General features: G+C 52.5%; 1 protein-coding gene across 3 annotated transcripts in view; it reads left to right on the top strand.

Annotated features, from left to right (window-relative positions):
* Positions 1-1,496: 1,496 nt before the first annotated feature.
* Positions 1,497-27,935, top strand: part of ZSWIM4 (zinc finger SWIM-type containing 4) — a 36,640-nt gene continuing 10,201 nt past the window's right edge. Inside the window, exons 1-10 of one of the 3 annotated variants that reach the window (XM_030820634.1) lie at positions 1,497-1,889; positions 5,759-5,960; positions 9,415-9,771; positions 13,745-13,893; positions 13,979-14,129; positions 17,597-17,764; positions 19,131-19,481; positions 21,825-21,962; positions 22,330-22,584; positions 23,969-24,104. In XM_030820634.1, the coding sequence (XP_030676494.1) occupies positions 1,737-1,889; positions 5,759-5,960; positions 9,415-9,771; positions 13,745-13,893; positions 13,979-14,129; positions 17,597-17,764; positions 19,131-19,481; positions 21,825-21,962; positions 22,330-22,584; positions 23,969-24,104 (2,060 nt within the window). In that variant the 5' untranslated portion in view covers positions 1,497-1,736. The remainder of the gene's footprint in view (positions 1,890-5,758; positions 5,961-9,414; positions 9,772-13,744; positions 13,894-13,978; positions 14,130-17,596; positions 17,765-19,130; positions 19,482-21,824; positions 21,963-22,329; positions 22,585-23,968; positions 24,105-27,935) is intronic. The other 2 variants (XM_030820635.1, XM_030820636.1) reach the window with 2 other exon arrangements.

Below are 27,935 nucleotides of genomic sequence, written 5' to 3'. Positions count from 1 at the left end.
TAATTAATTGAGGGGGTGGCAGGAAGACTGGGTGAAGACTGGCCAGAGGGTGCAGCTGTGAGACTCGAAGTTTTTCCAAGAAAAAGCTAGGGCTTCCATATGGATGGGTGGATAATCACTGTTTTTTTTTTTCTGCTGTGCCTATCATTTAACTGAATGGAGGCAAAGCATGAGTTGGTTGGTACATTCAACAAGTTCTAGGTTAAGCGCCTACCTTCCAGGTGCTGTCGGTACAGTAAAGCACAGATGGGACAAACTCCTGCCTCCTGAGGCTCACAGTGGAGAGGGATTGATTGAAATTAAGCAACTACCAAAGGTGGATCACTTGAGGTCAGGAGTTCGAGACCAGCCTGGTCAACATGGCAAAACTCCGTCTCTAACAAAAATACAAAAATTAGACAGGCGTGGTGGTGGGCGCCTGTAATTTCAGCTCTTCGGGAGGCTGAGGCAGGAGAATCACTTGACCCCGGGAGGCGCAGGTTGCAGTGAGCCGAGATCCCACCACTGCACCCCAGCCTGGGCCACAAGAGTGAAACTCCGTCTCAAAAAAAAAAAAAAAAAAAAACCGCCGAAACAGATAAATAAATGGTAATGGTGAGAAGTATGAGGAAGGGAAAATGCAGGGTTCTCTGAGGACATTGGCAAGGAGCCGGGACGAGAACGGGTGATGGAAGCCATGGCCGGCTTCCAGGCCAGAGACTGTGGCCTACACAAGCTGAGTCAGAAAAAATGCTGAGAGGTGCTGGGGTTTGATAAGTGTTAGGCTGAACCTCATGGAATTGCCATTTTAACAGGCCAAAAATGGTAAAAAATTAGCAATTTCATATGACCCAAGGTAGTATCTAGGGCATGGAAAGGAGGGGCCGGGTACTAGTTTTGAGGCTCAAGGGACGACCTATGAACCCCCTAACCGAGCTCTGTTTCTGGAGAGGGGGTCCGCGGCCCGCATGAGCTCCTTCAGTGAGCCTGCGACCCCTCCGCCCCCACAAGAACCAAAACTTGACCCGGTGCCCAGAGAGGTTGAGTGAGTTTCTCGGGTCGCACAGCTGGGAGGGACGAGGGACTGAGCCACTGCCAAGGGATCCTGCTGCTCCGTCTCGCTCACCGGCCAGGCTATGTTGATTGTCCCCTCGCGGCGCCCGGAAGCGACCCTCAGTAAACAAAGCCGTGTGTGGGCGCAGCCCCAGAAGCCCGGGGCGCGCAGTCCAGCCCAAGGGAGGCGGGGGAGGAATGTTGTGAATGAACCCCGGGCCCGCCCCGAAACTCCGCATAAGGCCTGGGCCGCGGGGGTCCTCCCGCTCTGATTGGCCTCTGGCGCCCCGTGATTGACAGCTCCCCTCGCTGTGCGCTGTGGTTGGGTAAACAAGAAAAGACTGGCATCGCAGCCATCGAGTGAGCAGCGAGGCTTGGACACGGGTCTGGCAGCGCAGCCAATGGTGGGGGAGGGTCGAGGAGGCCGAGGAGGGGCCAATGGGGACCGGCGGCGGGGGCGGGACGACGGCCGAGCTAAAGCGGCGGCCGAAGCAGCTTCATTGTTGTGAAGAGTCTTAAAGGGGCCGCATCACCCGGCCGACCCGGCGCGGGTCGGGGTGGGTGCGGCAGGGGTCCCGGGGCGGCCGAGCGCAGAGGACAGACGGGAAGGCGGGCAGGGGGCGTAGGAGCCGGCGAAGCGGAGCGGGCATCGGACCGAGCCCCCCAAAGAGGCCCCGCCCCGGCCCTGGCCCCGGCCGGGCCGGATGGAACCCCCCGCGGCCAAGCGGAGCCGGGGCTGCCCCGCGGGACCCGAGGAGCGCGATGCCGGGGCAGGGGCCGCGCGTGGCCGGGGCCGGCCCGAGGCGCTGCTGGACCTCAGCGCCAAGCGGGTAGCCGAGAGCTGGGCCTTCGAGCAGGTGACCGCGGGGGAAGGGGGCGGGGGCAGGGACTCACCCCCAGCACCTTCCCTACCTGTCTTCTCCTCCTCCCCAATCCCCAGACTCCAGAGCTACCCCAATCAGAGACACCCCCTGAGATTCCACCCCCAGGACCCTTAACCCTGCCTGGAAACACCCCCTCATCCTCCTGTTTCTGTCCTTCAAACCCAGTAACCCACCCCCATCCTTTCTCTGCCATCTCTGCCCCTCAGCGCCCCAGATCCCAGATCAGGACACTTCCTTCTTCTCCTACCAACCCCAGATCTCTGAGATCTGGCCCCCATGGTCCGCCTACAACCCTGGGCACCCCTCTTTTCCCACCTTATCCCCCAACGGTACCCTTCTTTTCCTACTGCATTTTTATTCGCCAATCAGGGCACCCCATTCAGTCTTCAATCCTCTCTTCAGCCCCCTGCTTGGGGACACCCTGTCTCCCTCCATCGTAGCCTCTAGAGACTCACACTACCCCATTCCTGCTCTCCAGATCCCTACCTTACACCCCAAGTAAATAACTCCCCCATCTCTCCAGATTCCAGCTCAAGACACCCCTTTTTTCCCCATTCATTCCTGCCCTCAAGCCTCCAGATTCCACCTGTTCCTTGGGGACCCCTCTCCTCCAGATTCCTCTCTCGGGGCTGCCCAGCTTCTCCTGGCTTGCAGCAGGGATTACTCAAATGCCAGGGTCCCTCCTTCTCCCCCACTCATCCCCCGACCTATCCTATCCCTTCCCAGAGGAAAACAGCAGGGGCGGAGCCTGGGTCGTGGTCCCTGGACAGGTGCACCTAGAACCTCTCTTCTGTGGCTTCTGGGGGCACTGCCAGGATGTCCCAGAGTTGGGGCCCTTTAAGTCCCCTTTTTCAGCTTCAGTGTGGGCCCCCAAGGAGTTGGAGACATGGCCCAGACTTGAACAGGAAGCACACTCGGGCTCTATCCTCTGTCCAGCTTCAGGGGGTGTTCTTTCCTGCCCGGCCTCTCTGGAGTTAGGAAGTCGGCCTGGACGGATGGGTTTGGGCCAAGTGTGGATGGGTAGGCTCTGATTCATGGACTGGAAAATCCCTCCTTAGTCATCTGCCAACTGTCCCTGAGGCCTGGGCTGGTCATTGCCTCTCCCACTTCCCCTAGAAACCCAGGTGGAGTGGGGGCTAAGGAGGGCCCCTGCCCCTTCATTGCATGTGAGACACACAGAATAATCTGAAAACCATCTCCGAGCCTCCCACAAACCTGCCCTGGCCAAGCCGAGCCCTCAGAGTTCTTGACCCACAGAAGCTCATGGAATCCTCTGCAGCCCTTTGGCAATTGTTCTTGTTCCCAGTTTGAGGAAACTGGGGCACAGAGAAGTTGAGAAACTTGCCCAAGGTCACCCAGCCAGGGAATAGCAAGTCCAGATTGGAAGGCAGGCTCGGCAAGCTCACTGCATTGCCCAGAGCCCACAGCGGTGGCCAGGACACCCCCTCCCCTCCTGGGGCCCCTTCCCAGGGATGGGGCATGGAAGGGAAACTGAGGAACGACAGAGTCTGTCTTAGGAGTTGAAACAACTCACAGCTCTGGGACCCTGAACAAGTGAATTCATCCCACTGAGTCTCATTCTCCCAGCAATAAAACAGGTTCATTATTTAGTATCAATGCGCCATCAAGGGTGTCTTTTAGCTTCCCTAGGCCACAGTGGAAGAACTGTCTTGGGCCACATATAAAATACGCCACATATAAAATACGCTAACACTAACAATAGCTGATTAGCTTAAAAAGAAAAGAAAAGAAAATCTTTTTATTTATTTATTTATGTATTTATTTATTTATCTGAGACATAGTCTCAGTCTATTGCCAAGGCTGGAGTGCAGTGGCACGATCTCGGCTCACTGCAGCCTCCACCTCCTGGGTTCAAGCAATTCTCCCGCCTCAGCCTCCTGAGTAGCTGGGACTACAGGTGTGGGCTGCCATGCCCAGCTAATTTTTGTATATTTAGTACAGATGAGGTTTCACCATGTTGGCCAGGCTGGTTTCAAACTCCTGACCTCAAGTGATCCTCCCGCCTTGGCCTCCCTCCCAAAGTGCTAGAATTACAGGCATGAGCCACCACACCCAGACGTATCTAATAATGTTTTAAGAAAGCTTATGAATTTGTGTTGGCCTGCATTCAAAGCTATCCTGGGCCAGGGCCGTGGGGCGTGGGTTGGACAAGCACACACTAGGTGGCTGTGAGAATTTGGAAATTACATACATAAAGCATTCAGCGTAGTGTGTGCATTCTTTTCTTTTCTTTTTTTTTTTTGAGGCAGAGCCTTGCTCAGTAGCCCAGTGACACAATGATTGCGCAGTGACGCAATCATAACTCACTGCAGCCTCAAACTCCTGGGCTCAAGCAGTCCTCCTGCCTCAGCCTCTTGAGTAGCTGGGATTCCAGACGCACACCACCACATCTGGCTAATTTTTAATTTTGTGTGTGTGCGTAGACATGGGGTCTCACTATGTTGCTCATGCTGGTCTGGAACGCCTGAGCTCAGGCAATGCTGTTGCCTCAGCCTCCCGAAGTGCTGAGATTACAGGTGTCCAGCCAAGATGGGCACCTTAATCATTATTATCACTTTTTTCTAACTTCTTCCTGCTCCACCAAAGCCTGGTGGGTGGGAAGATCTTACACCAGAATCCCAAGACCCTGCAGCTAGGAGGATCCAGGAGGGAAACCGCAAGAAAGTTCTAGAATGCTAACTATGGGCCAGGTGTTATTGTAAGCTCTTTAAGCTCTTTACATCCATAACGCATATTTAGTCTCCACAATCCTCAAGAGGTTGGTGCCATGGACCTCCCCACTTTACACCTGAGAATACTGAGGCCAAGTGACTTGCCTGAGGTCACAGTGCTCCTAAATAGTAAAGCTAGGATTCAAGCCTCGGTTTCTCTCTTTTTTTATTTTCATTTATTTATTTATTTATTTATTTGAGACAGAGTCTCGCTCCGTGGCCCAGACTGGAGTGCAATGGCGTAATCTCGGCTCACTGCAACCTCCGCTTCCCGGGTTCAAGTGGTTCTCGTGCCTCAGCCTCCCGAATAGCTGAGATTATAGGTGCATGCCACCACGCCTGGCTAATTTTTGTATTTTTAGTAGAGAAGGGGTTTTGCCATGTTGGCCAGGCTGCTCTCGAACTCCTGGACTCAAGCGCGCCACCTGCCTTGGCCTCCCAAAGTGCTGGAATTGCAGGCATGAGCCACTGCCCCGACCTTTTTTTTTTTTTGAAACAGCATCTTGCTCTGTTGCCCAGGCTGGAGTGCCGCTGGTGCAATCTTGGCTCACTGCAGCCTCAAACTCGTGGCCTCAAGTGACCTTCCTGCCCCACCCTCCCAAGTAGCTGGGATTCCAGACGCATGCCACCATGCCTGGCTAATTTTTTTTATTTTTTTTTGTATCTTTTTTTTTTTTTTTTTTTTTTTGAGATGCAGTCTTGCTCTGTCACCCAGGCTGGAGTGCAGTGGCGCGATCTCAGCTCACTGCAGCCTCCGCCTCCCAGGTTCCAGCGATTTTCCTGCCTCAGCCTCCCGAGTAGCTGGGACTACACGCACCACCACACCTGGCTAATTTTTTTATTTTTAGTAGAGATGGGGTTTCATCATGTTGGCCAGGCTGGTCTTGAACTCCTGACCTCAGGTGATCTGCCTGCCTTGGCCTCCCAAAGTCCTGGGATTACAGGCATGAGCCATCGTGCCCGGCCAGTTTTTTTGTAAAGATGGGAGCCTCTCTATGTTGCCCAGGCTGGTCTCGAACTCCTGGCCTCAAGCGATCCTCCCACCTAAGCTTCCTAAAGCGCTGGGATTACATCAACCCCAGGCTCCTAACCCACTGGCCCTTCCTACAGGTGGAGGAGCGGTTCTCCCGGGTGCCTGAGCCGGTCCAGAAGCGCATCGTGTTTTGGTCGTTTCCACGCAGTGAACGGGAAATATGTATGTACTCTTCGCTGGGTTACCCGCCCCCAGAGGGTGAGCATGATGCCCGGGTGCCCTTTACCCGCGGGCTGCACCTGCTCCAGAGTGGGGCCGTGGACCGTGTGTTGCAAGTGGGTGAGTCTTTGTCCCCCACTCCTGCTGGGGAGGCCAGGAGGTCCGTACCAGGCCTGGAAATGGGGGAGTTGGAGGGAGGCCTGAGGCCAGGAGATGGGAGGTTACAGACCTCAGGCTTCGAGGCCCAGATAGGATTGTACAAGATTTTTTTTTTTTTTTTTTTTTTTTTTTTTTTTTTTGAGACGGAGTCTTGCTCTTTCGCCCAGGCCGGAGTGCAGTGGTGCTATCTCGGTTCACTGCAAGCTCCACCTCCCGAGTTCACGCCATTCTTCTGCCTCAGCCTCCCGAGTAGCTGGGATTACAGGCTCCCGCCACTGCGCCCAGCTAATTTTTTGTATTTTTTTTTTTTTTGAGACGGAGTCTTGCTCTGTCGCCCGGGCTGGAGTACAGTGGCAGCGATCTCGGCTCACTGCAACCTCCGCCTCCCAGGTTCAAGCAATTCTCCTGCCTCGGCCTCCCTACTAGCTGGGACTACAGGCACCTGCCATCGTGCCCGGCTAATTTTTGTATTTTTGTAGAGACAGGGTTTCACCATGTTGGCCAGGCTGGTCTTGAACTCCTGACCTCGTGATCCGCCCGCCTCGGCCTCCCAAAGTGCTCGGATTACATGTGTGAGCCACCATGCCCGGCCTAGAATTTTTTTTTTTTTTTTTTGAGACAGAGCCTCACTGTCACCCAGGCTGGAGTGCAGTGGCATGATCTCAGCTCACTGCAAGCTCCACCTCCTGGGTTCACGCCATTCTCCTGCCTCAGCCTCCCGAGTAGCTGGGACTACAGGCACCCGCCACTACGCCTGGCTAATTTTTTCTATTTTTTAGTAGAGACAGGGTTTCACCATGTGAGCCAGGATGGTCTCGATCTCCTGACCTCGTGGTCCGCCCACCTCGGCCTCCCAAAGTGCTGGGATTACAGGCGTGAGTCACCACGCCTGGCCAAATTTATTTTTTTTTTAAGAGATAGGATCTCGCCGGGCACAGTGGCTCACACCAATAATCCCAGCACTTTGTGGGGCTGAGGTGGGTGGATCATCTGAGGTCAGGAGTTCAAGACCAGCCTGGCCAACATAGTGAAACCCTGTCTCTACTAAAAATTCAAAAACTAGCCAGGTGTGGTGGCACATGCCTGTAATCCCAGCTACTTGAGAGGCTGAGGCAGGAGAATCAGTTGAACCCAGGAGGCAGAGGTTGCAGTGGGCCAAGATCACACCATTGCTCTCCAGCCTGGGCAACAGAGAGAGACTCTGTCTCAAAAGAAAAAAAAAAGGGAGATAGGGTCTCACTCTGTTGCCCAGGCTGGAGTGCAATGGCACAATAATAGCTCACTGCAGCCACAAACATCTGAGCTCAAGTGATCCTCCCACCTCAGCCTCCCAAGTAGTTGGTACCACAGGCGCAGGCCACCACACTTGACTAGTTTTTAAGTTTTTTGTAGAGACCTGGTCTCACTCTTGCCCAGGCTGGTCTCGAACTCCTGGGCTCAAGAGATCCTCCTGCCACAGCCTCCCAAAGCACTGGGATTACAGGCGTGACCCACCATGCCTGGCCAAGTTACCAGTTTAGGATCAGCTGTGAAGGGTGGGCTCAGACCTCAAGCTAAGAAAACAAAAGGGCTGCAGAGATTGGGGGAGATGTAATGAGAACAGTGGAAAGGCCTTAGACTTCAGGCAGCTGGACTCAGAAAGGGAACAGTAGAGGCTGAGCCAGAAAACAAGTGAGGCCTGGGACTCCAGACCTCTGGCTGAAGCAAGCCATTTCTCCTAGCTAGAGGTCGGGGCTGGGCTGATACGATGCATCGTGGGCTCTGTCTGCCCTGGAGCCCCTTTGCTGGGACATGGCCCGGCTGACCACAAGCTCCTTGCCACCTCCAGCTGGTATGAGGAAGCCATCTCCCTGCATGACCCAGGCTGGGCCTGAGCTGCCGAACCAGTTGGATGAGCCTGGCACCTGGGCTGCCCAGGGAGGGGCAGGGGGAGTGAAGGGGACACCTGGCCTCTGGCTTACTTCATCAGCCCCTCGCCCCGAGCACCACAGGCCTTTGGCATCTTCTACGGAAATTGAGGGGCTCCTGAAGCCCTGGCCATATTCATTGTAACCCAAGGAATCAGAAAACCACCTTCAATGTCATGGTATGATACTATTCATAATTAAAATAAGAGCAAGTGTTGGGCTGGGCTCGGTGGCTCACGCCTATAATCCCAGCGCTTTGGGAGGCTGAGGCAGGCGGATCACTAGGTCAGGAGTTCAAGACTAGCCTGGCCAACATGGTGAAACTTGATCTCTACTAAAAATACAAAAAATTAGCCGGGCATGGTGGCACACGCCTGTAATCCCAGCTACACAGGAGGCTGAGGTAGGAGAATCGCTTGAACCCAGGAGGTGGAGGTTGCAGTGAGTGAAGATAGTGCCACTGCACTCCAGCCTGGGTGACAGAGCAAGACTCTGTCTCAGAAAAAAAAAAAAAAGCAAGTGTTTACTTAGGACTTAACTTCATACCAACAGCATTCTAAGCTTTTTTTTTTTTTTTTTTTTTTTTTTTTGAGACAGAGTCTCGTTCTGTTACCCAGGCTGGAGTGCAATGGTGCAATCTCAGCTCACTGCAACCTCTGCCTCCCGGGTTCAAGCCATTCTCCTGCCTCAGCCTCCTGAGTACCTGAGATTACAGGTGCCCACCACCATGCCCGGCTAATTTTTTTATATTTTTGGTAGAGACAGGGTTTCACCACGTTGGCCATGCTGGTCTTGAACTCCGGACCTCAGGTGATCTACCAGCCTCAGCCTTCCAAAGTGCTGGGATTCCAGGCATGAGCCACCGCACCCGGCTGTCTCTTCTAAAAATACAAAAATTAGGCCGGGCTTGGTGGCCCACGCCTGTAATCCCAGCACTTTGGGAGGCTGAGGCGGGCGGATCACCTGAGGTCAGGAGTTCAAAATCAGCCTGATCAACATGGAGAAACCCCATCTCTACTAAAAATACAAAATTAGCCGGGCATGGTGGCACATGCCTGTAATCCCAGCTACTCGGGAGGCTGAGGCAGGAGAATCACTTGAACCTGGGAGGTGGAGGTTGCAGTGAGCCGAGATCACGCCATTGCACTCCAGCCTGGGCAACAGAGCAAAACTCTGTCCCAATAAATAAATAAATAAATAAATAAAATTAGCCGGGCGTGGTGGTGTGCATCTGTAATCCCAGTTACTCGGGAGGCTGAAGCAGGAGAATCACTTGAACCTGGGAGGCAGAGGTTGCAGTGAGCCCAGGTCGCAGCACCACACTCCAGCCTGGGCCACAGAGCGAGACTTTGTCTCAAAAAAAAAAAAAAAAAAAAAAGCAAAGTGAGTGAAGTGACTTGCGCTAGTGAAGTGACTCAGCTGGGCTTTGCAACCAGGTCTTGCTGTGCACCACAAACACTGCCTGTCTCTGGGATGACACAGATGTGACAGTTTGGCTTTGATCCTAGGATTCCACCTGAGCGGAAACATCCGCGAGCCAGGGAGTCCTGGAGAGCCCGAGCGCCTCTACCACGTCTCCATCAGTTTTGATCGATGCAAGATCACGTCCGTGAGCTGCGGCTGTGACAACCGCGACCTCTTCTACTGTGCCCACGTGGTGGCCCTGTCCCTATACCGCATTCGGCACGCCTGCCAGGTGGAGCTGCGGCTGCCCATCTCCGAGACGCTCTCCCAGATGAACCGGGACCAGCTGCAGAAGTTCGTGCAGTACCTCATCAGCGCCCACCACACTGAGGTGCTGCCCACCGCTCAGCGCTTGGCTGATGAGATCCTCCTGCTGGGCTCCGAGATCAATTTGGTGAATGGTAAGCGCACCCCGGGGGTCCGGTGGGGAGAGGACGCCCAAGCGCACAGCCATGCTACTTGCTGTGTGCCCAGCGCTGGTCACTTACTGACAGGAAGTTGTGGGGTGGGGGGCGGAAAACGCGCCATGGCTTGCATCATCTGAGGTCACCCACCTGGTGAGTGGCAGATCCCAGATATCTGGCCACAGGACAGATGAGTAGTTGCAAATCAGCCTACAGGTGGAGGGCAAGGGCAGGATGGGAGAGCCTGCGTTAGAGGGCAAGTGGGAGGTCTGGCCCCAGGGCTGAGGATGTCAATCGATGGAGCATCCTGGGTGTGGGAGGAGAGGAGGGGGACGTGAAGGAAATGTGGGACATTTGTGGGTGTCAGAGGTGTTATGGGTGAGGGGATACACCAGGAGGTGTGAGGGCTGGGAGGGTTTGGGGGGCTCCGAGGGACTTGGGTTGCCTAGCTAGGATGGGGAAGATGACTAGTAGGTGGAGGCATGGATGGATGATGGAGGGAGGTGCTCGGTGGGTACAGAAAGTGTTCGTGATTGGCCAGGCGCAGGGGCTCACACCTGTAATCCTATCACTTTGGGAGGTCGAGGTGGGCAGATCAGTTGAGGTCAGGAGTTCGAGACCAGCCTGGACAACATGGCAAAACCCCATCTCTACCAAAATACAAAAATTAGCTGGGCGTGGTGGTGGGTGCCTGTAGTCCCAGCCACTCAGGAGGCTGAGGTGGGAGAATTGCTTGAACCTGGGAGGCGGAGGTTGCAGTGAGCTGAGATCACGCCACTGCACTCCAGCCTGGGAGACAAAGTGAGACCCTGTCTCCAAAAAAAAAAAAAAAAAGTGTTCATGATCAGGCACTGAGGTCAACTGATGGTGTGGGAAAATGAATGGGTGGGTGGGGGATTTTTTTTTGAGATGGAGTCTTCCTCTATCGCCTAAGCTGGAGTGCAGTGGTGCAATCTCAGCTCACTGCAACCTCTGCCTCCTGGGTTCAAGCAATTCTCCTGTCTCAGCCTCCTGAGTAGCTGGGATTACAGATGCCCACCATCATGCCTGGCTAATTTTTGTATTTTTGTAGAGATGGGTTTCACCATGTTGGCCAGGCTGTTCTTGAACTCCTGACCTCAGGTGATCCACCTGCCTCAGCCTCCCAAAGTCCTGGAATTACAGGCGTGAGCCACCACGCCCGGCCTGGACGGGATATTAACAATGCCGTTAGGTGAATGGGAATTGGAAGCTGAGTGTGGTGGCTCATACCTGTAATCCCAGCATTTTGGGAGGCTGAGGAAGGAGGATCACTTGAGACCAGCAGTTCAAGACCAGCCTGGGCAAAACAGTGATACCTCCTCTCTACAAAAAATAAACAAAAGTAGCTGGGCGTGATGGCACACACACGCCTGTAGATACTTGGGAAGCTGAGATGGGAGGATCACGAGCATGGGAGGTATAGGCTGCAGTCAGCTATGATCGCGCTACTACACTCCAACCTGATGACAGACTGAGACCCTGACTTAAAAAAAAAAAAAGAAGGGAAGGACGGAAACTGGTGGTGATTGGAGATGAGGATGAGTGGTTGGGTGGGGAGGGCTTTGACTAGTGGGGTTAAGGTAGACTGATAGTGGTGGACAGATGAAGTTAGTGAAAGAATGAAAGATGCAATGGGTACATGGACTGGGAGTGAGTTGTTGGGTGAATGGAAGGTTCATACATGTGGATCAACATGGTGGGTGGGCAGAGTGGGTGGGCGCTTTGTGTAGGGTGGATGGATGGATGAATGGGGTAGTGGGTGTTTTGAGAGATACATATGAATGGATGGTTTGATAATGAATGGATGGTTTAATGGAAGAATAGAGAGTTAGGATTAGTTATTGGGTGATAACTAATAGTTATCACCTGGATAACTAGGATTAGTTATTGGATGATAGTTATTGGGTGGGGTGGATAGTGTACTTGTGTGAGTCAATGGAAAAATGGGAGGGTGGGTATTTTGAGTGGTTAGTTCACGTGGATTGGAAAGATAAAAGGGGTGAGTGGGCAGATAGATCAATAAGATGAGTATATAGGTGGGTGGATGGGTGGGAATTATGGGTAGGGTGGATGATGGACTGATGGGGTAGGTGGTTGTTTAAGGGGTACAAACGTGTGGATGAAGTGAAATGGGGGACATGGCCAGGTAGATAGAGACTGGCATGACTTGGGTGGGGGTGGATGAGTGGGTTGTGTTTCAGGTGAGACAGATGAGTAAACAGATGGGTGGGTGGTGTTTTGAGTGGGATGGGTAAATGGATGGGTGGATGGGTAGATGGATGGATGTGTAGTGTTTCAGGAGAGATAGATGAATGGATTGGATGGATAAGTAAATGGATGAATGAACAAATGAATGAATGAGCTCCTGGTGTTTTGGGCAAGATGGATGGATGGATGGATGGATGGATGGATGGATGGATGGATGGATGGATATTACTACAGGGGAGATAGATGGATTGGATGGATGACTCAGTGGATAAATGAGCAAATGGTGGCGTTTTGGGAAGATGGATGGATGGATGGACGCATGGATGGATGGATGCATGGATGGAGGGATGGATGGATGGGTGTATGGGTGTGTTGTGTTTCAGGTAAGATAGATGAATGGATTGGATGGGTGATGTATTATTACTCTGTTCTCACACTGCTATAAAGACATACCTGAAACGGGGTAATTTAAAGGAAACAGGTTTATTTTTTTTGGTTTATTTTTTTTTTTTTTGAGACGGAGTCTCGCTCTGTCACCCAGGCTGGAGTGCAGTGGCATGATCTCCACTCACTGCAAGCTCCGCCTCCCGGTTCACACCATTCTCCTGCCTCAGCCTCCTGAGTAGCTGGGGCTACAGGCACCTGCCACCTCGCCCAGCTAATTTTTTGTATTTTTAGTAGAGATGGGGTTTCACTGTGTTAGCCAGGATGGTCTCGATCTCCTGACCTCGTGATCCGCCCGCCTCGGCCTCCCAAAGTGCTGGGATTACAGGCGTGAGCCACTGTGCCCGGCTGGAAACAGGTTTAATCAGCTCATAGTTCTGCAGGCTACACAGGCTTCTGCATTTGGGGAGGCCTCAGGAAACTTGCAATCATGGCGGAAGGTAAAGGAGAAGCAAACACATCTTCACGTGGCTGGCAGGAGAGAGAGAGCGAAGGGGGAGATGCTACATACTTTGAAACAACCAGATCTCATGAGAACTCTATCATGAGACAACACTAAGGGGATGGTGCTACACCATTAGAAACCATCCCCATGATCCAATCACCTCCCTCCAGGCCCCACTTCAACACTGGGGATCATAATTCAACATGAGATTTGGGTGGAGACACAGAGCCAAACCATATCAGATGACTAAGTGGATGAATGAGAAAATGGATGAATGAGCTAGTCATGTTTAGGACAAGATAGATGGATTGATGGAGGGATGGATGGATGGATAAATAGATAAATAGATGGTCGGGTGGGATAGACAAGCAGATGGGTGGGTGGGGTTTAGGTGGGATGGATGGAACTTTGGAATGGGTTGGGTGACTTGGAAGAATGGATGGATGGGTCGGGCACAGTGGCTCATGCCTGTAATCCCAGCACTTTCGGAGGCCAAGGCGGGTGGATCACCTAAGGTCAGGAGTTTGAGACCAGCCTGACCAACATGGTGAAATCCCGCCTGTACTAAAAATACAAAAAGAATTGTCCAGGTGTAGTGGGGCGTGCCTGTAATCCCAGCTACTTGGGAGGCTAAGTCAGGAGAATCACTTGAACCCGAGAGGCAGAGGTTGCAGTGAGCAAAGATTGTGCTACAGCACTCCAGCCTGGGCAACAAGAGCCAAACTCCGTCTCAAAAAAAAAAAAAGAAAAGAAAAAAAGGACAGATGGCAGGGACAGTCGCTATCTCTCCCCAACCCAACTCAACCCCAACCCCAGCCCCAACCTCAGCTTCCTTTCCCTCCCTCCCCGCAGGTGCCCCAGACCCCACCGCCGGGGCAGGAATCGAGGACGCCAACTGCTGGCACCTGGACGAGGAGCAGATCCAGGAGCAGGTGAAGCAGCTGCTGTCTAACGGCGGCTACTACGGGGCCAGCCAGCAGCTGCGCTCCATGTTCAGCAAGGTGCCGTGCGGGCCGGCGGGGCGCGGGGTGCAGAAGGCCCCGGCGGACGCCCCAGCCCTTCCTCACCACCCTGTCCCCGGCACAGGTGCGGGAGATGCTGCGAATGCGGGACTCCAACGGGGCGCGCATGCTGATTCTCATGACCGAGCAGTTCCTGCAGGACCCGCGCCTGGCCCTGTGGCGGCAGCAGGGCGCGGGCATGACAGACAAGTGCCGGCAGCTCTGGGATGAGCTGGGTGAGGCCCGAACCCCGGTGCGTGGTGGACACCGGGACTTCGGCTCCCATGGGGGCTAGCCCACTCCAAGATTAGGGTCTGTTCCCTGAATCCGCCCTCCATTCGTTTGGCAAACATTTATGAGCGCCTCTAAAGTGCCAGGCATGTTACTGGGCACTGGTGGTCCAGCAGAGAACAAAAGAGTCAAAATTCTGTTCACGTGGATCTGATAGGAGACACAGGCAATCAAATGTCATTGGCCCAGGGGTTGATACACACGTTTTCTTTGTTTTGAGACAGGGTATCACTCTGTTGCCCAGCCTGGCATGCAGTGGCACAATCTCGGCTGACTGCAACCTCTGCCTCCCAGACTCAAGTGATCCTACACCTCAGCCTCCCAAGTAGCTGGGTCTACAGGTGCACACCACCACATCCAGCTAATTTTTAAATTTTTGAAGAGACAGGGTCTCACTATCTTGCCAAGTCTGGTCTTGAACTCCTGGACTCAAGCAGTCCTCTCATCCAGCCTCTCAAAGTACTGAGATGACATGCATGAGCCACCACACCCAGCCTACATGTTTTCTTTCTTTCTTTTTTTTTTTTTTTAGAGACAGGATCTCACTGTGTGCTCAGGCTGAAGTACAGTGGCACAATCATGGCTCACTGTAACCTCAAACTCTTGGGCTCAAGTGATCCTCTGGCATTGGCCTCTCAAAGTGCTGGGATGACAGGCGTGAGCCACTGCACCAAGCTGACATATTTTTGTTTGTTTGTTTTTTGAGAAGGAGTCTTGCTCTGTCGCCCAGGCGGGAGTGCTGGAGTGCAGTGGCGCGATCTCAGCTCACTGCAAGCTCCGCCCCCCGGGTTCACGCCATTCTCCTGCATCAGCCTCCCGAGTAGCTGGGACTACAGGCGCCCACCACTACGCCTGGCTAATTTTTTGTATTTTTTTAGTAGAGACGGGGTTTCACTGTGTTAGCCAGGATGGTCTCAATCTCCTGACCTTGTGATCCACCCGCCTCGGCCTCCCAGAGTGCTGGGATTACAGGCGTGAGCCACCGCGCCTGGCCTGTTTTCTTTTTTTGAGACAGTCTCACCCTGTCTCCCAGGCTGGAGTGCAGTGGCACGATCTCGGCTCACTGCAACCTCCGCCTCTTGGGTTCAAGTGATTCTCCTGCCTCAGCCTCCTGAGTAGCTGGGATTATGGGTGCGTGCCACCATGCCTAGCTAATTTTTGTATTTTTAGTAGAGACAATTTCGCCATGTTGATCAGGCTGGTCTGGAACTCCTGACTTCATGATCCATCCGCCTCGGCCTCCCAAAGTGCTGGGATTACAGGCGTGAGCCACCGCACCCAACTATGTTTTCTTTTTTGTTGTTGTTGTTGTTTTTTGAGTTGGAGTCTTACTCTGTCTCCCAGGCTGGGGTGCAGTGGCACGATCTCGGCTCACTGCAAGCTCCGCCTCCTGGGTTCACGCCATTCTCCTGCCTCAGCCTCCTGAGTAGCTGGGACCTCAGGCGCCCACCACCACACCCGGCTAATTTTTTGTATTTTTAGTAGAGATGGGGTTTCACCGTGTTAGCCAGATGGTCTCGATCTCCTGACCTCGTGATCCGCCTGCCTCGGCCTCCAAAAGTGCTGGGATTACAGGTGTGAGCCACCGCACCAGCCAACATATGTTTTCTGTAAGAGCCACAGAGTTAATGTTATTCAGCGCTGCAGGCCATTTGGTCTCTGTCATGACGACCTAACTCTGTCCATTATAGTAAAAAAAAAAGCAGACACAGACATATATACCAAATGGGCACGGTGGCATTTCAATAAAACTTTATTTAACAGCTTGGAGGCCAGGTGCAGTGGCTCACACCTGTAATCCCAGCACTTTGCGGGGCTGAGGTAGGGGGATCACTTGGGCCCCGGAGGTTGAGGCTACAGTGAGCCATGATCACGTCACTGCACTCCAGCCCGGGCAACAGAGCAAGACCCTGTCTCAACAACAACAAAAAAAGGTGCTTGGCACAGTGGCAGAAGCCTGTACTCCCAACTACTTGGAAGGCTGAGTGAGGCAGGAGGATTGCTTGAGCCCAGGAGTTTGAGTGCAGCTTGGATAACATGGTGAGATCCTGTCTCAAAATTTTTTAAAAACCGGTTTTATTTATGGATACTTATTAATTTATTTGAATTTTATATTATTCCCACAAGTTGCAAAATATTCTTTTGGTTTTATTTCCCTGACCATTTAAAAATGGAAAAATAGGCCAGTGCAGTGGCTCACACCTTAATTCCAGCAGTTTGGGAGGCCGAGGTGGGCAGATCACTTGAGGTCAGGAGTTCAAGACCAGCCTGGCCAACATGGTGAAACCCCGCCTTTACTAAAAATACAAAAATTAGGCAGGCATTATGGCGGACACCTGTAATCCCAGCTACTCGGGAGGCTGAGGCAGGAGAATCGCTTGAACCCAGGAGGTGGAGGTTACAGTGAGCTGAGATTGCGCCACTGCACTCCAGCCTGGGTGACAGAGTGAGACTCTGTCTCAAAAAAATAAATAAATAAAACCAAATACAAATAAAAATGGAAAAGTAAATCTTAGCATGCAGGCTAATCAAAAATAAAGGGTGGTTCAGTTTTCACTATGGGCAGTGGTTTGCTAGTTTGCTGACCCCTGCGTTAGATGGTGATAAATGCTACCCAAAAAACCCCAAAACACCTTGAGAGCAGTCTGGAGGCCTGGTTTTTTTGTTTGTTTGTTTTTGTTTTGTTTTGAGATCGAATCTCACTCTGTTGCCCAGGCTGGAGTGCAGTGGTGTGATCTCGGCTCACTGCAACCTCTGCCTCCTGGGTTCAAGCGATTCTCCTGCCTCAGCCTCCCAAGTAGCTAGGACTACAGAGGCCTGGGTTGTAATCCCAACTTCTCTTTTTTTTTTTTTTTTTTTTTTTTTAGATGGAGTTCTGCTCTTTTTGCCCAGGCTGGAGTGCAGTGGTGTGATCTCAGCTCCCTGCAACCTCCGCCTCCTGGGTTCAAGCCATTCTCCTGCCTCAGCCTCCCGAGTAGCTGGGAATACAGGTGCCCACCACCATGCCCAGTTTTTTTTTTTTTTTTTTTTTTTTTTTGTATTTTAGTAGAGACAGGGCTTCACCATGTTGGCCAGGCTGTTCTTAAACTCCTGACCTCAGGTGATCTGCCTGCCTCAGCCTTCCAAAGCGCTGGGATTACAGGTGTGAGTCATCGCGCCTGACCCTCTAATCCTAACTTCTAACTTAACCAGCGGTGTGACCCTGTGCAAGCCGTGTTATGTCTCTGTGCCTCAGTTTGCTTGTCTGTAAGGTGCAAAGGCTGTGAGTTGCAACTTCCGAGGGTCGAAGGGTTAGCAGAGTGTTGAAGGTGAGGGGTTAGCAGATCATCAGGTGGCACACAGTGGGCACTGTGGAAGTGTGTGTTGCTGCCGCTGTTGGCAGGAATATTGAGCCTGCCCCGTGCCTCCTCAGGGGCCCTGTGGGTTTGCGTCATCCTGAGCCCCCACTGCAAACCAGAGGAAAGGGCAGGCTGGCTACATCTACTCAGCAGGTGGGACAAGCTCGACGTGTGCCCACTGGAAGAGGGAAACTACTCCTTTGACGGCCCCAGCCTGCGGCCCACCGTGGCCCCCATCCCAGGTAGGAGAGAGGGGTCTTTACCATGCCCCCGCAAAACCATCACCACTAACTATGGCCCTACTTACCATCATGGTGCTCTTCCCAGGGAAGAGAGGAAGTGGGGCAGAGCAAAGCAGACCCCAGTCCTTGGCTGTTCTCCCAGGACTAATCCCAACTTGTCCAGCCAGGAAAGAGTGAGTGCCAAGGGCAGGAGCAATGGCAGCCCAAGTGGGCAAGTGAAGTAAAATGTTTAAAACACCTGCAGTCCTGGGCTGGTCTGGCTTGGCCTCCTGCTAGCTATGGGAGCAAAGAGAGGGTGAGAGAGGAAAAAAGATAGGAGGAATCAAACAGAAGGGGAAAGTGAGATATTGAGGAGAGAGAGACAAGTGAAGAGAGGCAGAGATGGACAGAGAGAGAGAGAGAGGCAGACAGAGGAGTAGATAGGAGGGAAGACAGATTGAGGAGAGAGGGAAAATAAAATTTATAGCAAGTACAGGCCAGGCATGGTGGCTCACGCCTGTAATCCCAGCACTTTGGGAGGCTGAGGGGGGTGGATTGCTTGAGGCCAGGAGTTCGAGACCAGCCAGAGTAACATGGTGAGACCTTGTCTCTACAAAATATACAAAAATTAGCTGGGTGTTGTGACGCGCGCCTGGAATTCCAGATACTCAGGAGGCTGAGATGGGAGAATTGCTTGAACCTGGGAGGCGGAGGTTGCAGTGAGCCGAGATCGCACCACTGCACTCTAGCCTGGGCAACAGAGTGAGACCCTGTCTGAAAAAAAAAAAAAAAAAAAAAGAAGAAGAAGAAAGAAAAGAAAAATAGCAAGTAGGAAGAGGAAGAAGACAGCCAGTTAGTTGCTCAACCTCAGTTTCCCATCTATGTGATGGGCCTGTACTAGCTCCTAACACATACATGCATCCTTTTGTTTTTTTTTTGTTTTTTTTTTTGAGACAGTCTCACTCTGATGCCCAGGCTGGAGTGCAGTGACGCAACCTCGGCTCACTGCAACCTCTGCCTCCCGGGTTCGAGCGATTCTCATTCTTCAGCCTCCCAAGTAGCTGGGATTACAGGCGTGTACCACCACGCCAGGGTTAATTTTAGTAGAGATGGCGTGTCGCCATGTTGGCCAGGCTGGTCTCAAACTCATGGCCTCATGTGATCCTCCCACCTTGGCCTCCCAAAGTGCTGGGATTACAAGTGTGAGCCACCATGCCCAGCCTACACACGCATCTTTGAAGGGTGGCTTCAAGGACTAGGGAGATGATGTATGCCCATAGCTTTGCCCAGGCCTAAACCCCAGTTAGTACTCGGTGGGGAAAGCTGGCCACGGCTCAACTGCTATAGGGACCCCCCTCACTGAGCCATGTTGGGTGCCTCTCTGCAGGCTCAGAGGAAGAGGAAGAGGTGGCAGCCACAAGTCCCCGCCACACCGTATTTGGCCGCGCCTTGCAGGCTGGAGAGCTACACTGGAATGACGCCTACCTGCAGAGGATCCTGGCCAGTGACTCCTACGGGCCCAGCCTCACAGGCAGCATGGGTGGGGACAAACCAACTTTCGACCCCCAGGGCCGCCCGCTGTGGCTGGGAGAACCTTTCCCCACCGCCTGCGCCCGTGTGGACACCCTGCGTGCCCACGGATACCCCCGCCAGGCCCTGCGGCTGGCAAGTGCTATCATCAACACGCTCCGGCTGCAGCAGCGGCATCAGCTAGAGAGCTACAAGCAGCAGAAAAAAGGTCAGCCTCAGCCGGGCATGGGGGCTCGCACCTGTGATCCCAGCACACTGGGAGTCCGAGGTGGGAGGATTGCTTGAGGCCAGGAGTTCAACATCGGCCTGGGCAACATAGTGAGACAATGTCTCTACAAAAATTAAAAAAAAAAAAATTAGCTGGATGTGGTGGCTCACACCTGTAGTCCCAGCTACTCTGGAGGCTGAGGCAGGAGGATCACTTGAGCCCAGCAGTTCAAGGCTGCAGTGAGCTATAATTATGCCACTGCACTCTAGCCTGGGTGACAGAGCAAGACCTCATCTCTTTTTTTTCTCTCTTTTTTTTTTTTTTTTGAGATGGAGTTTCGCTCTTGTTGCCCAGGCTGGAGTGCATTGGAGCAATCTCGGCTCACTGCAACCTCCACCTCCCAGGTTCAAGCGATTCTCCTGCCTTAGCCTCCCAAGTAGCTGGGGTTACAGGTATGCACCACCATGCCTGGCTAATTTTTTTTGTATTTTTAGTAGAGATGAGGTTTCTCCATGTTGGTGAGGCTGGTTTCGAACTCCCGATCTCAGGTGATCTGCCCGTCTTGGCCTCCCAAAGTGCTGGTCTTACAGGCTTGAGCCACTGCACCTGGAAATTTTTTTTTTTTTTGAGACAGAGTCTTGTTCTTTCACCCAGGCTGGAGTACAGTGGCACAATCTCGGCTTACTGAAACCTCCACCTCCCAGGTTCAAGCAATTCTCCTGCCTCAGCCTCCTGAGTAGCTTGGGACTACAGGCACCCACCACCACACCCAGCTAATTTTTGTATTTTTAGTAGAGATGGGGTTTCACTATGTTGGCCAGGCTCTTCTCGAACTCCTGACCTTTTGATCCACCCACCTCAGCCTCCCAAAGTACTAGGATTACAGGTGTAAGCCACCGTGCCTGGCCTACTGAAATTTTTTTAAAAATTAGCCAGGCGTGGTGGTGCACACCTGTATTCCCAGCTACTAGGGTGGCTGCGGCATGAGAATTGCTTTAATCCGGGAGGCAGAGGTTGGTTGCAGTGAGCCAAGATTACACCACTGCACTCTAGACTGGGTGACAGAGTGAGACTCCGTCTCAAAAAATTAAAAAAAAAAAAGAGAGAGAGAAAAGAGCGAGGAGAGAGAGAAGAGGAAAGAAAGAGATGGGGAGGGAGGGAGAGAGATGGGGGAGAGAGGGGAAGGGAGGGAGGGAAGGAGGCTGTATGAGCCCCAAAAACCACATTGTGTACTAGATATGGGTGTGGGGGACAGGAGGGAGGCCACCAGTTGAGAGAGCTGGTTGATGGGGTTGATGGATCAGCTATCAGGAAATTGAACAAAGAAAAGCAGGTCATGGAGGAAATATGGGGGCCTTGGGACCCGAGCAGAGCTCTTACCAGGCTTGGCAGCATCAGTGAAAGGCCCCTAGATTTTAAAAATTAGCCAGGTGGCTAATTAGCTGAGTATTTAAGGATGTGCACGGCTGGGCGCAGTGGCTCATGCCTGTAATCCCAGAACTTTGGGAGGCGGAGGCAGGCGGATTGCCTGAGGTCAGGAGTTCGAAACCAGCCTGGCCGACATAGTGAAACCCCATCTCTATTAAAAATCCAAAACAAATTAGCCAGGCGTGGTGGCGCGTACCTGTATTCCCAGCTACTCAGGAGGCTGAGGCAGGAGAATCGCTTGAACCGGGAGGTACCTGAAGGTTGGGGTGGGCCGAGATCACCCCATTGCACTCTATCCTGGGCAACAAGAGGGAAACTCCATCTCAAAAAAAAAAAAAATTAAAAAAAGAAAAAGGATGTGCAGGAGTTACCCAGGAGAAGAGGATGGAGGAAGTGCTCAGAACACCACGAGCAGGAGCCAGGAGGGGAGAGAGTCCGTGGCTTGGAGGATGAGGCTGGAGGATTGGCCTCCAGATGAGGCAGGTCACCAGTATATGGAAAAACTTCATACTGGTCCTTGGGGACCCTAAAGGCTGTTGAGGCTTTATCTTCAGAGAGGTGGAGGGGGAATAAGGGCAATGAGGAGGGGAATGACACTTTGGGTGTTTTAGAAAGCATCCAGTGGTCAGGCATGATGGCCCATGCCTGTAATCCCTTTGGGAGGCCGAAGCAGGAGGATCGCTTGAGTTCCAGAGGTCGAGGCTGCAGTGAGCTATGATTGGGCCACTATACTCCAGCCTGGGCAATAGAGTGAGACCCCACCTCAAAAAAAAAAAAGTTGAAGGTGACCATTGGGTGAGCATGTGGTGGGCATTATGGGGCTAGGCTGGGTGGCAGGTCAAGGAGAGGAATACTCCTCCCTCCTAGAGGCTTGGGCAGGTGTGTGGGCATTGAGCCCCCTCTTTCCACCTGCAGAGCTGATCCAGAAGGGTTCCACCTGCATCACCAACACCGAAGGATGGGTGGGGCACCCCCTGGACCCCATTGGCTGCCTCTGCAGGGCTCTCCTGGAGGCCTGTCGTCTGGAGGAGGAGACACTTACCCTTTACCCAGGTACTCACATGGGGGACTCTTGGAGGAGGTGAGACAACCTCGCCTCGTTGGCCACGCCCCCGGCCCAGTACCCCTATAAGGTAACTCCCAGACTCTTGCCCTTGGCCACGCCCCTACCCTTGGCTACCTCCTCTGGCCAGTGCCCAGAGCCAATAGGCTTAGCTTCTCCTGAAAGTGAGGCCACCATAGGCCTAGCTGCTGCTAGAAGGTGGGGCTCCCGCACTCCCCCAACCCCGTGAGTGCTGGGAGCTTCTGGGCTCCCTCTAAGGCCTACCCTGCGCCCAGGTCTCCATGCTTGGGGCCAAGGGCTACAGGGGTCTTAGGGAAGGGGATCCGTCTCCAGCAGCCCTGGCCCTGTCTCCCCCAGACTCAGGCCCCGAGAAGCGGAAGGTGGCCTACCAGCACGTGCCTGTGCCCGGGAGCCCTGGAGAGTCCTACTTGGTGCTGGCTCTGGAGGTGGCACTGCTGGGGCTGGGGCAGCAGCGGGCCCTGCCGGAGGGGCTGTACGCCCAGGACAAGGTGGTGCGCAACGAGGAGCAGCTGCTGGCCCTGCTGGAGGAGGTGGAGTTGGATGAGCGGTTGGTGCAGGTGCTGCGCAAGCAGGCGGGGCTGCTGCTGGAAGGTGAGGCCCCGCCCCTAGGCCTGGCTGTTCCTGAAAGGTAGGGTCCTGCCCCTGGTCCTGTAGCGGCCCGGTTGCTGCAAGATGGGAGGCGCTGCCCCAGCCCCGCCCCTAGCCCCGCCTCCTGTTCATACTGTCCCCTCATACCTTGGCAGTTTCTAAAAGAAGAGATCCAGCTCTTTTTCCCGCCACCTAGTGCGTGCTGCCAGCCAGTAACTGCTGCGTGTGCTGAGGCGCCGCCCCCTTCCCTCCCGGGAGCCAATGAGCCAAGTGGTTGACGTTAAAGCGAGGGCGTCCCACCTTCATCCGCAACTTAGACACCGCCCCTGGCCCGGCCTGCTCTTCATTGGCCCCGCCCGTGGCCAGGCCCTATTGGCCTGTGTGTTGTGAGACTCCGTCCCCTAGCGCTGCAGGGAGCCGCTTATCCCTGCCCCTTCCAGGCCCTCCACGCTATCGGACTTGCTGGTCTTGGCCGCTGGTCCCGTTCCCCAAGGCAGGTGCAGCCCCACCTCCACCCTTTGACCCCACCTTGTATCTGAGTCCTGCTTCTCACCTGCGAGTGTGCCTGGAGTCTCTTCTTTTCCTTTTCTTTTTTTCCTTTTTATTTTGCGACAGCCTTCACTCTGTCACCCAGACTGGAGTGCAGTGGTGCGATCTCGGCTCACTGCAACCTCTGCCTCCCGGGTTCAAGTGATTCTTATGCTTCAGCCTCCCGAGTAGCTGGGATTACAGGCGTGCGCCACCACACGCGGCTAATTTTTGTATTTTTAGTAGAGATGGGGTTTCCCCATGTTGGCCAGGCTGGTCTCAAACTCCTGACCTCAAGTGATCCGCCCGCCTCGGCCTCCCAAAGTGCTGGGATTACAGGCATGAGCCATGGTCCCCAGCCTCCTCTTTTTTTTTTTTTGAAACGGAGTCTCGCTTTGTCCCCCAGGCTGGAGTGCAGTGGCACGATCTCGTCTCACTGCACCCTCCGATCCCGGGTTCACGCCATTCTCCTGCCTCAGCCTCCCGAGTAGCTGGGACTACAGGCGCCCGCCACCACGCCTGGCTAATTTTTTTTGTATTTTTAGTAGAGATGGGGTTTCACCGTGTTAGCCAGGATGGTCTTGAACTCCTGACCTCATGATCTGCCCGCCTCGGCCTCCCAAAGTGCTGGGATTACAGGTGTGAGCCACCGCGCCCGGCCCGGCCTCCTCTTTTATTTGGATTACCCAGAGATTGCCTCAGTCTCAGCCCTGAACCCCTACCCCAGGGACCCATCTAGCCACAGCCACTCTACCCAGGGGCCAGCCCACCCTCTACTTAAAGCCTGGGGTCTAATGAGACCTGGGGAGGGGCAGAGGCGAGCCCATGCTTGGGGACTGAGCTCAGGCTGTTCCTGCAGGGGGTCCCTTCAGTGGCTTTGGGGAGGTGCTGTTCCGGGAGAGCATGCCCATGCACACCTGTGCCCGCTACCTGTTCACCGCACTGCTGCCTCATGACCCGGACCTGGCCTATCGCCTTGCGCTGCGAGCCATGAGGTGAGGATAGGTGGCCAAGGCGGTAGGTGGGGGGAACTGGGGGGAAGAGGGGCGGGCATGGAGGGGGAGCTCAGAGCCCCACCCGTCCAGCCTGAACTCACAGCCTAGTTAATTCAGTCTCCCTCACGCTGGCGTTTGATGATGCCATGTGCTTTTCATTATTATTTATTTATTTATTTATTTATTTTGAGATGGAATCTCACTCTGTCACCCAGGCTGGAGTGCAGTGGCATGATCTCAGGTCACTGCAACCTCCACCTCCTGGGTTCAAGCAATTTCGTGCCTCAGCCTCCCAAGTGGCTAGGATTACAGGCATGCACCACCATGCCCAGCTAATTTTTGTATTTTTAATAGAGACAGGATTTCACCATGTTGCCCAGGCTGGTCTCGAACTCCTGACCTCATGATCCACCTGCCTTGGCGTCCCAAAGTGCTAGGATTACAGGCATGAGCCACCTCGTACAGCCGTGCTTTTTATTATTAAGTATAAATGTGTGTTTCTTGTTTTGAGACAGGATCTGGCTCTGTCATCCAGGCTGGAGTAAAATGGTGCAATCTCTGCTCAGTACAACCTCTGCCTCCCAGGCTCAAGCGATCCTCCCATCTCAGCCTCCTGAGTATCTGGGACTCCAGGCGTGCACCACCGCACTGGGCTAATTTTTGTATTTTTTGTAGAGACGGGGTTTTGCCATTTTGCTCAGGCTAGTCTCGAATTTCTCAGCTCAAGTGATCTGCCCACCTCAGCTTTCCAAAGCTCTGGGATTACAGGCGTGAGCCACTGCACCTGGCTAAATGTGTAATATTATTTTCAGTTTGGGAATATTCACATGATACATGAAAATATACACAAAGCTGAGATCTTTTCTAGGCAGGTTTATCTCAGCCTACCCAGATCTCACCGGAGGCAAGCAATGTTACCACTTTCGTATCTATCCTGCAAGATTTGAGGTTTCTGCAAACCCATACTCTGGAAATTGAACGTTGATCCTCCTTTTATACCAGTGGTACATCCTGTATCTATTCTTTGCACCTTTTTTTTCACTGAGCTTTGCATCTTACAGGATCTGTCGTATCACACAGTACATGAATCACTGCATAGTCTTCCACTATAAGGACACATCATAAAAGAACCTGTTGGAAGCTGATAGACATTTACGCAATTTCCAAAAAAAAAATGGCAATGAATAACCTGGTTTTCATTTCTCGTGTACACCAGCAGATTCACAGAAGGAGAATATTTGAAAGCCAACTTGGCCGGGCATGGTGGCTCATGCCTGGAATCCCAGCACTTTGGGAGGCCAAGACGGATGGATCACCTGAGGTCACGAGTTTGAGACCAGCCTAGCCAACATAGTGAAAACCTATCTCTACTAAAAATACAAAAATTAGCTGGGTGTGGTATGCGTACCTGTAATCCCGGCTACTCCAGAGGCTGAGGCAGGAGAATCACTTAAACCCGGGAGACGGAGGTTGCAATAAGCCGAGATCGCACCACTGCTCTCCAGCCTGGGAGACAGAGCAAGACTCTGTCTCCAAAAAAAAAAAAAAAAAAAAAAGGCCAACTCAATAATAAACCATGCCCAAGAAGGTGAAACCTATTCCACACCTTCTGAAACCATCCTTCAGAGGTACCTATAAACAACTTGGGATCCAGCCTGGTGGTACACATCTATGGTCCCAACTACTTGGGAGGCTGAGGAGGGAGGATTGCTTGAGCCCAGGAATTCAAGGCTGTAGTGATCTATGATCCCACCTATGAATTGCCACTGCACTCCAGCCTGGGCAACAGAGCAAGACCCCATCTCTCTCTCTTTTTTTCTGTCCTTTTAGAGACAGTCTCGCTCCATTGCCCAGGCTGGAATGCAATGGCAGGATCATGGCTCTTCACAGCCTCGTATATTTGGGCTGAAAGGATCCTCCCACCTCAGCCTCCCAAGTAACTGGGACTATAAGCACTCGTCACCATGCCTGGCTAGTTTTAACATTTTTTTTTTTTTTTTTTGAGAAGGAGACTCGCTCTGTCGCCCAGGCTGGAGTGCAGTGGCGCGATCTTGGCTCACTGCAAGCTCCGCTCACTGCAAGCTCCGAACCTCCCAGGTTCAAGTGATTCTCCTGTCTCAGCCTCCCGAGTAGCTGGGACTACAGGCGCCCACCACCATGCCTGGTTAATTTTTTGTATTTTTAGTAGAGATGGGGTTTCACTGTGTTAGCCTGGATGATCTCAATCTCCTGACCTCGTGATCCGCCCGCCTCGGCCTCCCAAAGTGCTGGGATTACAGGCATGAGCCACTGCACCTAGCGTAGTTTAAAAATTTTTTTTGTAGTGATGGGATCTCATTACATTGCCCAGGTTGGTCTCAAATTCCTGGCCTCAAGCGACCCTCTTGCCTTGGCCCATCTCTTTAAAACACACACACACACACACACACACACACACACAGAGTTTGGAGTGTTTTTCGAGAATATTTAGAAAGAACAGCATGTAAGAGCCAAGATTTAGACAACAGACTTTTCTATGCAAGAATTTTTTTTCTCAGCAAAATACAGCCCGTAGGGCCTAATTTGGCCAACCACCTGTTTTCATACAGCCCATGAGATAAGAATGGTTTTTACATTTATAAACGGTTGAAAAAAATCAAAAGAATATTTTGTAACACATGAAAAATATATGAAATTCAAATTTCAGTGTCCAGAAATGGTTTTATTGGCACACAGCCATGTCCATTCATCTGTGAATTGTCTGTGGCTTTTCTGGCAGAACAATGACAGAATTAAGTCATTGAAATACAGATCAGTAGCCGGGCACGGTGGCTCACATCTGTAATCCTAGCACTTTGGGAGGCCGAGACAGGCCAATCACTTGAGGACAGGAGTTCAAGACCAGCCTGGCCAACATGATGCAACCCCATGTCTACTAAAAATACAAAAATTAGGGCCAGGAGCCATGGTTCACGCCTATAATCCCAGTACTTTGGGAGGCCGAGGAGGGCGGATCACCTGAGGTCAGGAGTTTGAGACCAGCCTGACCAACATGGAGAAACCCCGTCTCTACTAAAAATACAAAATTAGCCAGGCGTGGTAGTACACGCCTGTAATCCCAGCTACTAGGGAGGCTGAGGCAAGAGAATCATTTGAACCTGGGAGGCGGAGTTTGCAGTGAGCTGAGATTGTGTCATTGCACTCCAGCCTGGGCAACAAGAGCAAAACTCTGTCTCAAAAAAATAAATAAATAAATAATAAAAACAAAGATACAAAAATTAGCCGGGCACAGTGGGGCACACCTGTAATCCCAGCAACTCGGGAGGCTGAGGCATGAGAATTGCTTGAGCTTGGGAAACAGAGGTTACAGTGAGCCAAGATTGCGCCACTGCACTCCAGCTGGGTGACAGAGCGAGACTCTCTTAAAAAAAAAAAAAGAAATACAGACCAAAGACCCTGCAAAACCCAAAATATTGTTGGTCCAGCCCTTTGTAGAAAAAAGGTACTGGCCTCTTGTCTGAGTCCATGACTCAGTACCTCATATAATCTTCAAAACAACCTAGCAAAATAAGTATGTTTACTCTCATTTTCCATCTAAAGGAACAGACCAGCAAGGAAGTTTAGGTAATATTTGGAATGAGGCTAGCCTTGAGTCCTATTTCATGCTGTTAATCCTATCATCTGGCAACTTTGAATAACTTTCTTCTTTTTCTTTCCTTTTTTTTTTTTTTTTTTTTTTTTTTTGTTGTTGTTGTTGTTGAGACGGTCTCATTCTGTCACCCAGGCTGGATGGGGTGCAGTGGCATTATCACAGTTCACCGCAGCCTTAACTCCCAAGCTCAGGTGATCGTC

This window comes from Nomascus leucogenys, chromosome 10 (assembly GCF_006542625.1).
Source record: "Nomascus leucogenys isolate Asia chromosome 10, Asia_NLE_v1, whole genome shotgun sequence".
NCBI classification, from domain to species: domain Eukaryota; kingdom Metazoa; phylum Chordata; class Mammalia; order Primates; family Hylobatidae; genus Nomascus; species Nomascus leucogenys.
This window is presented reverse-complemented; position numbering and strand designations above follow the sequence as displayed.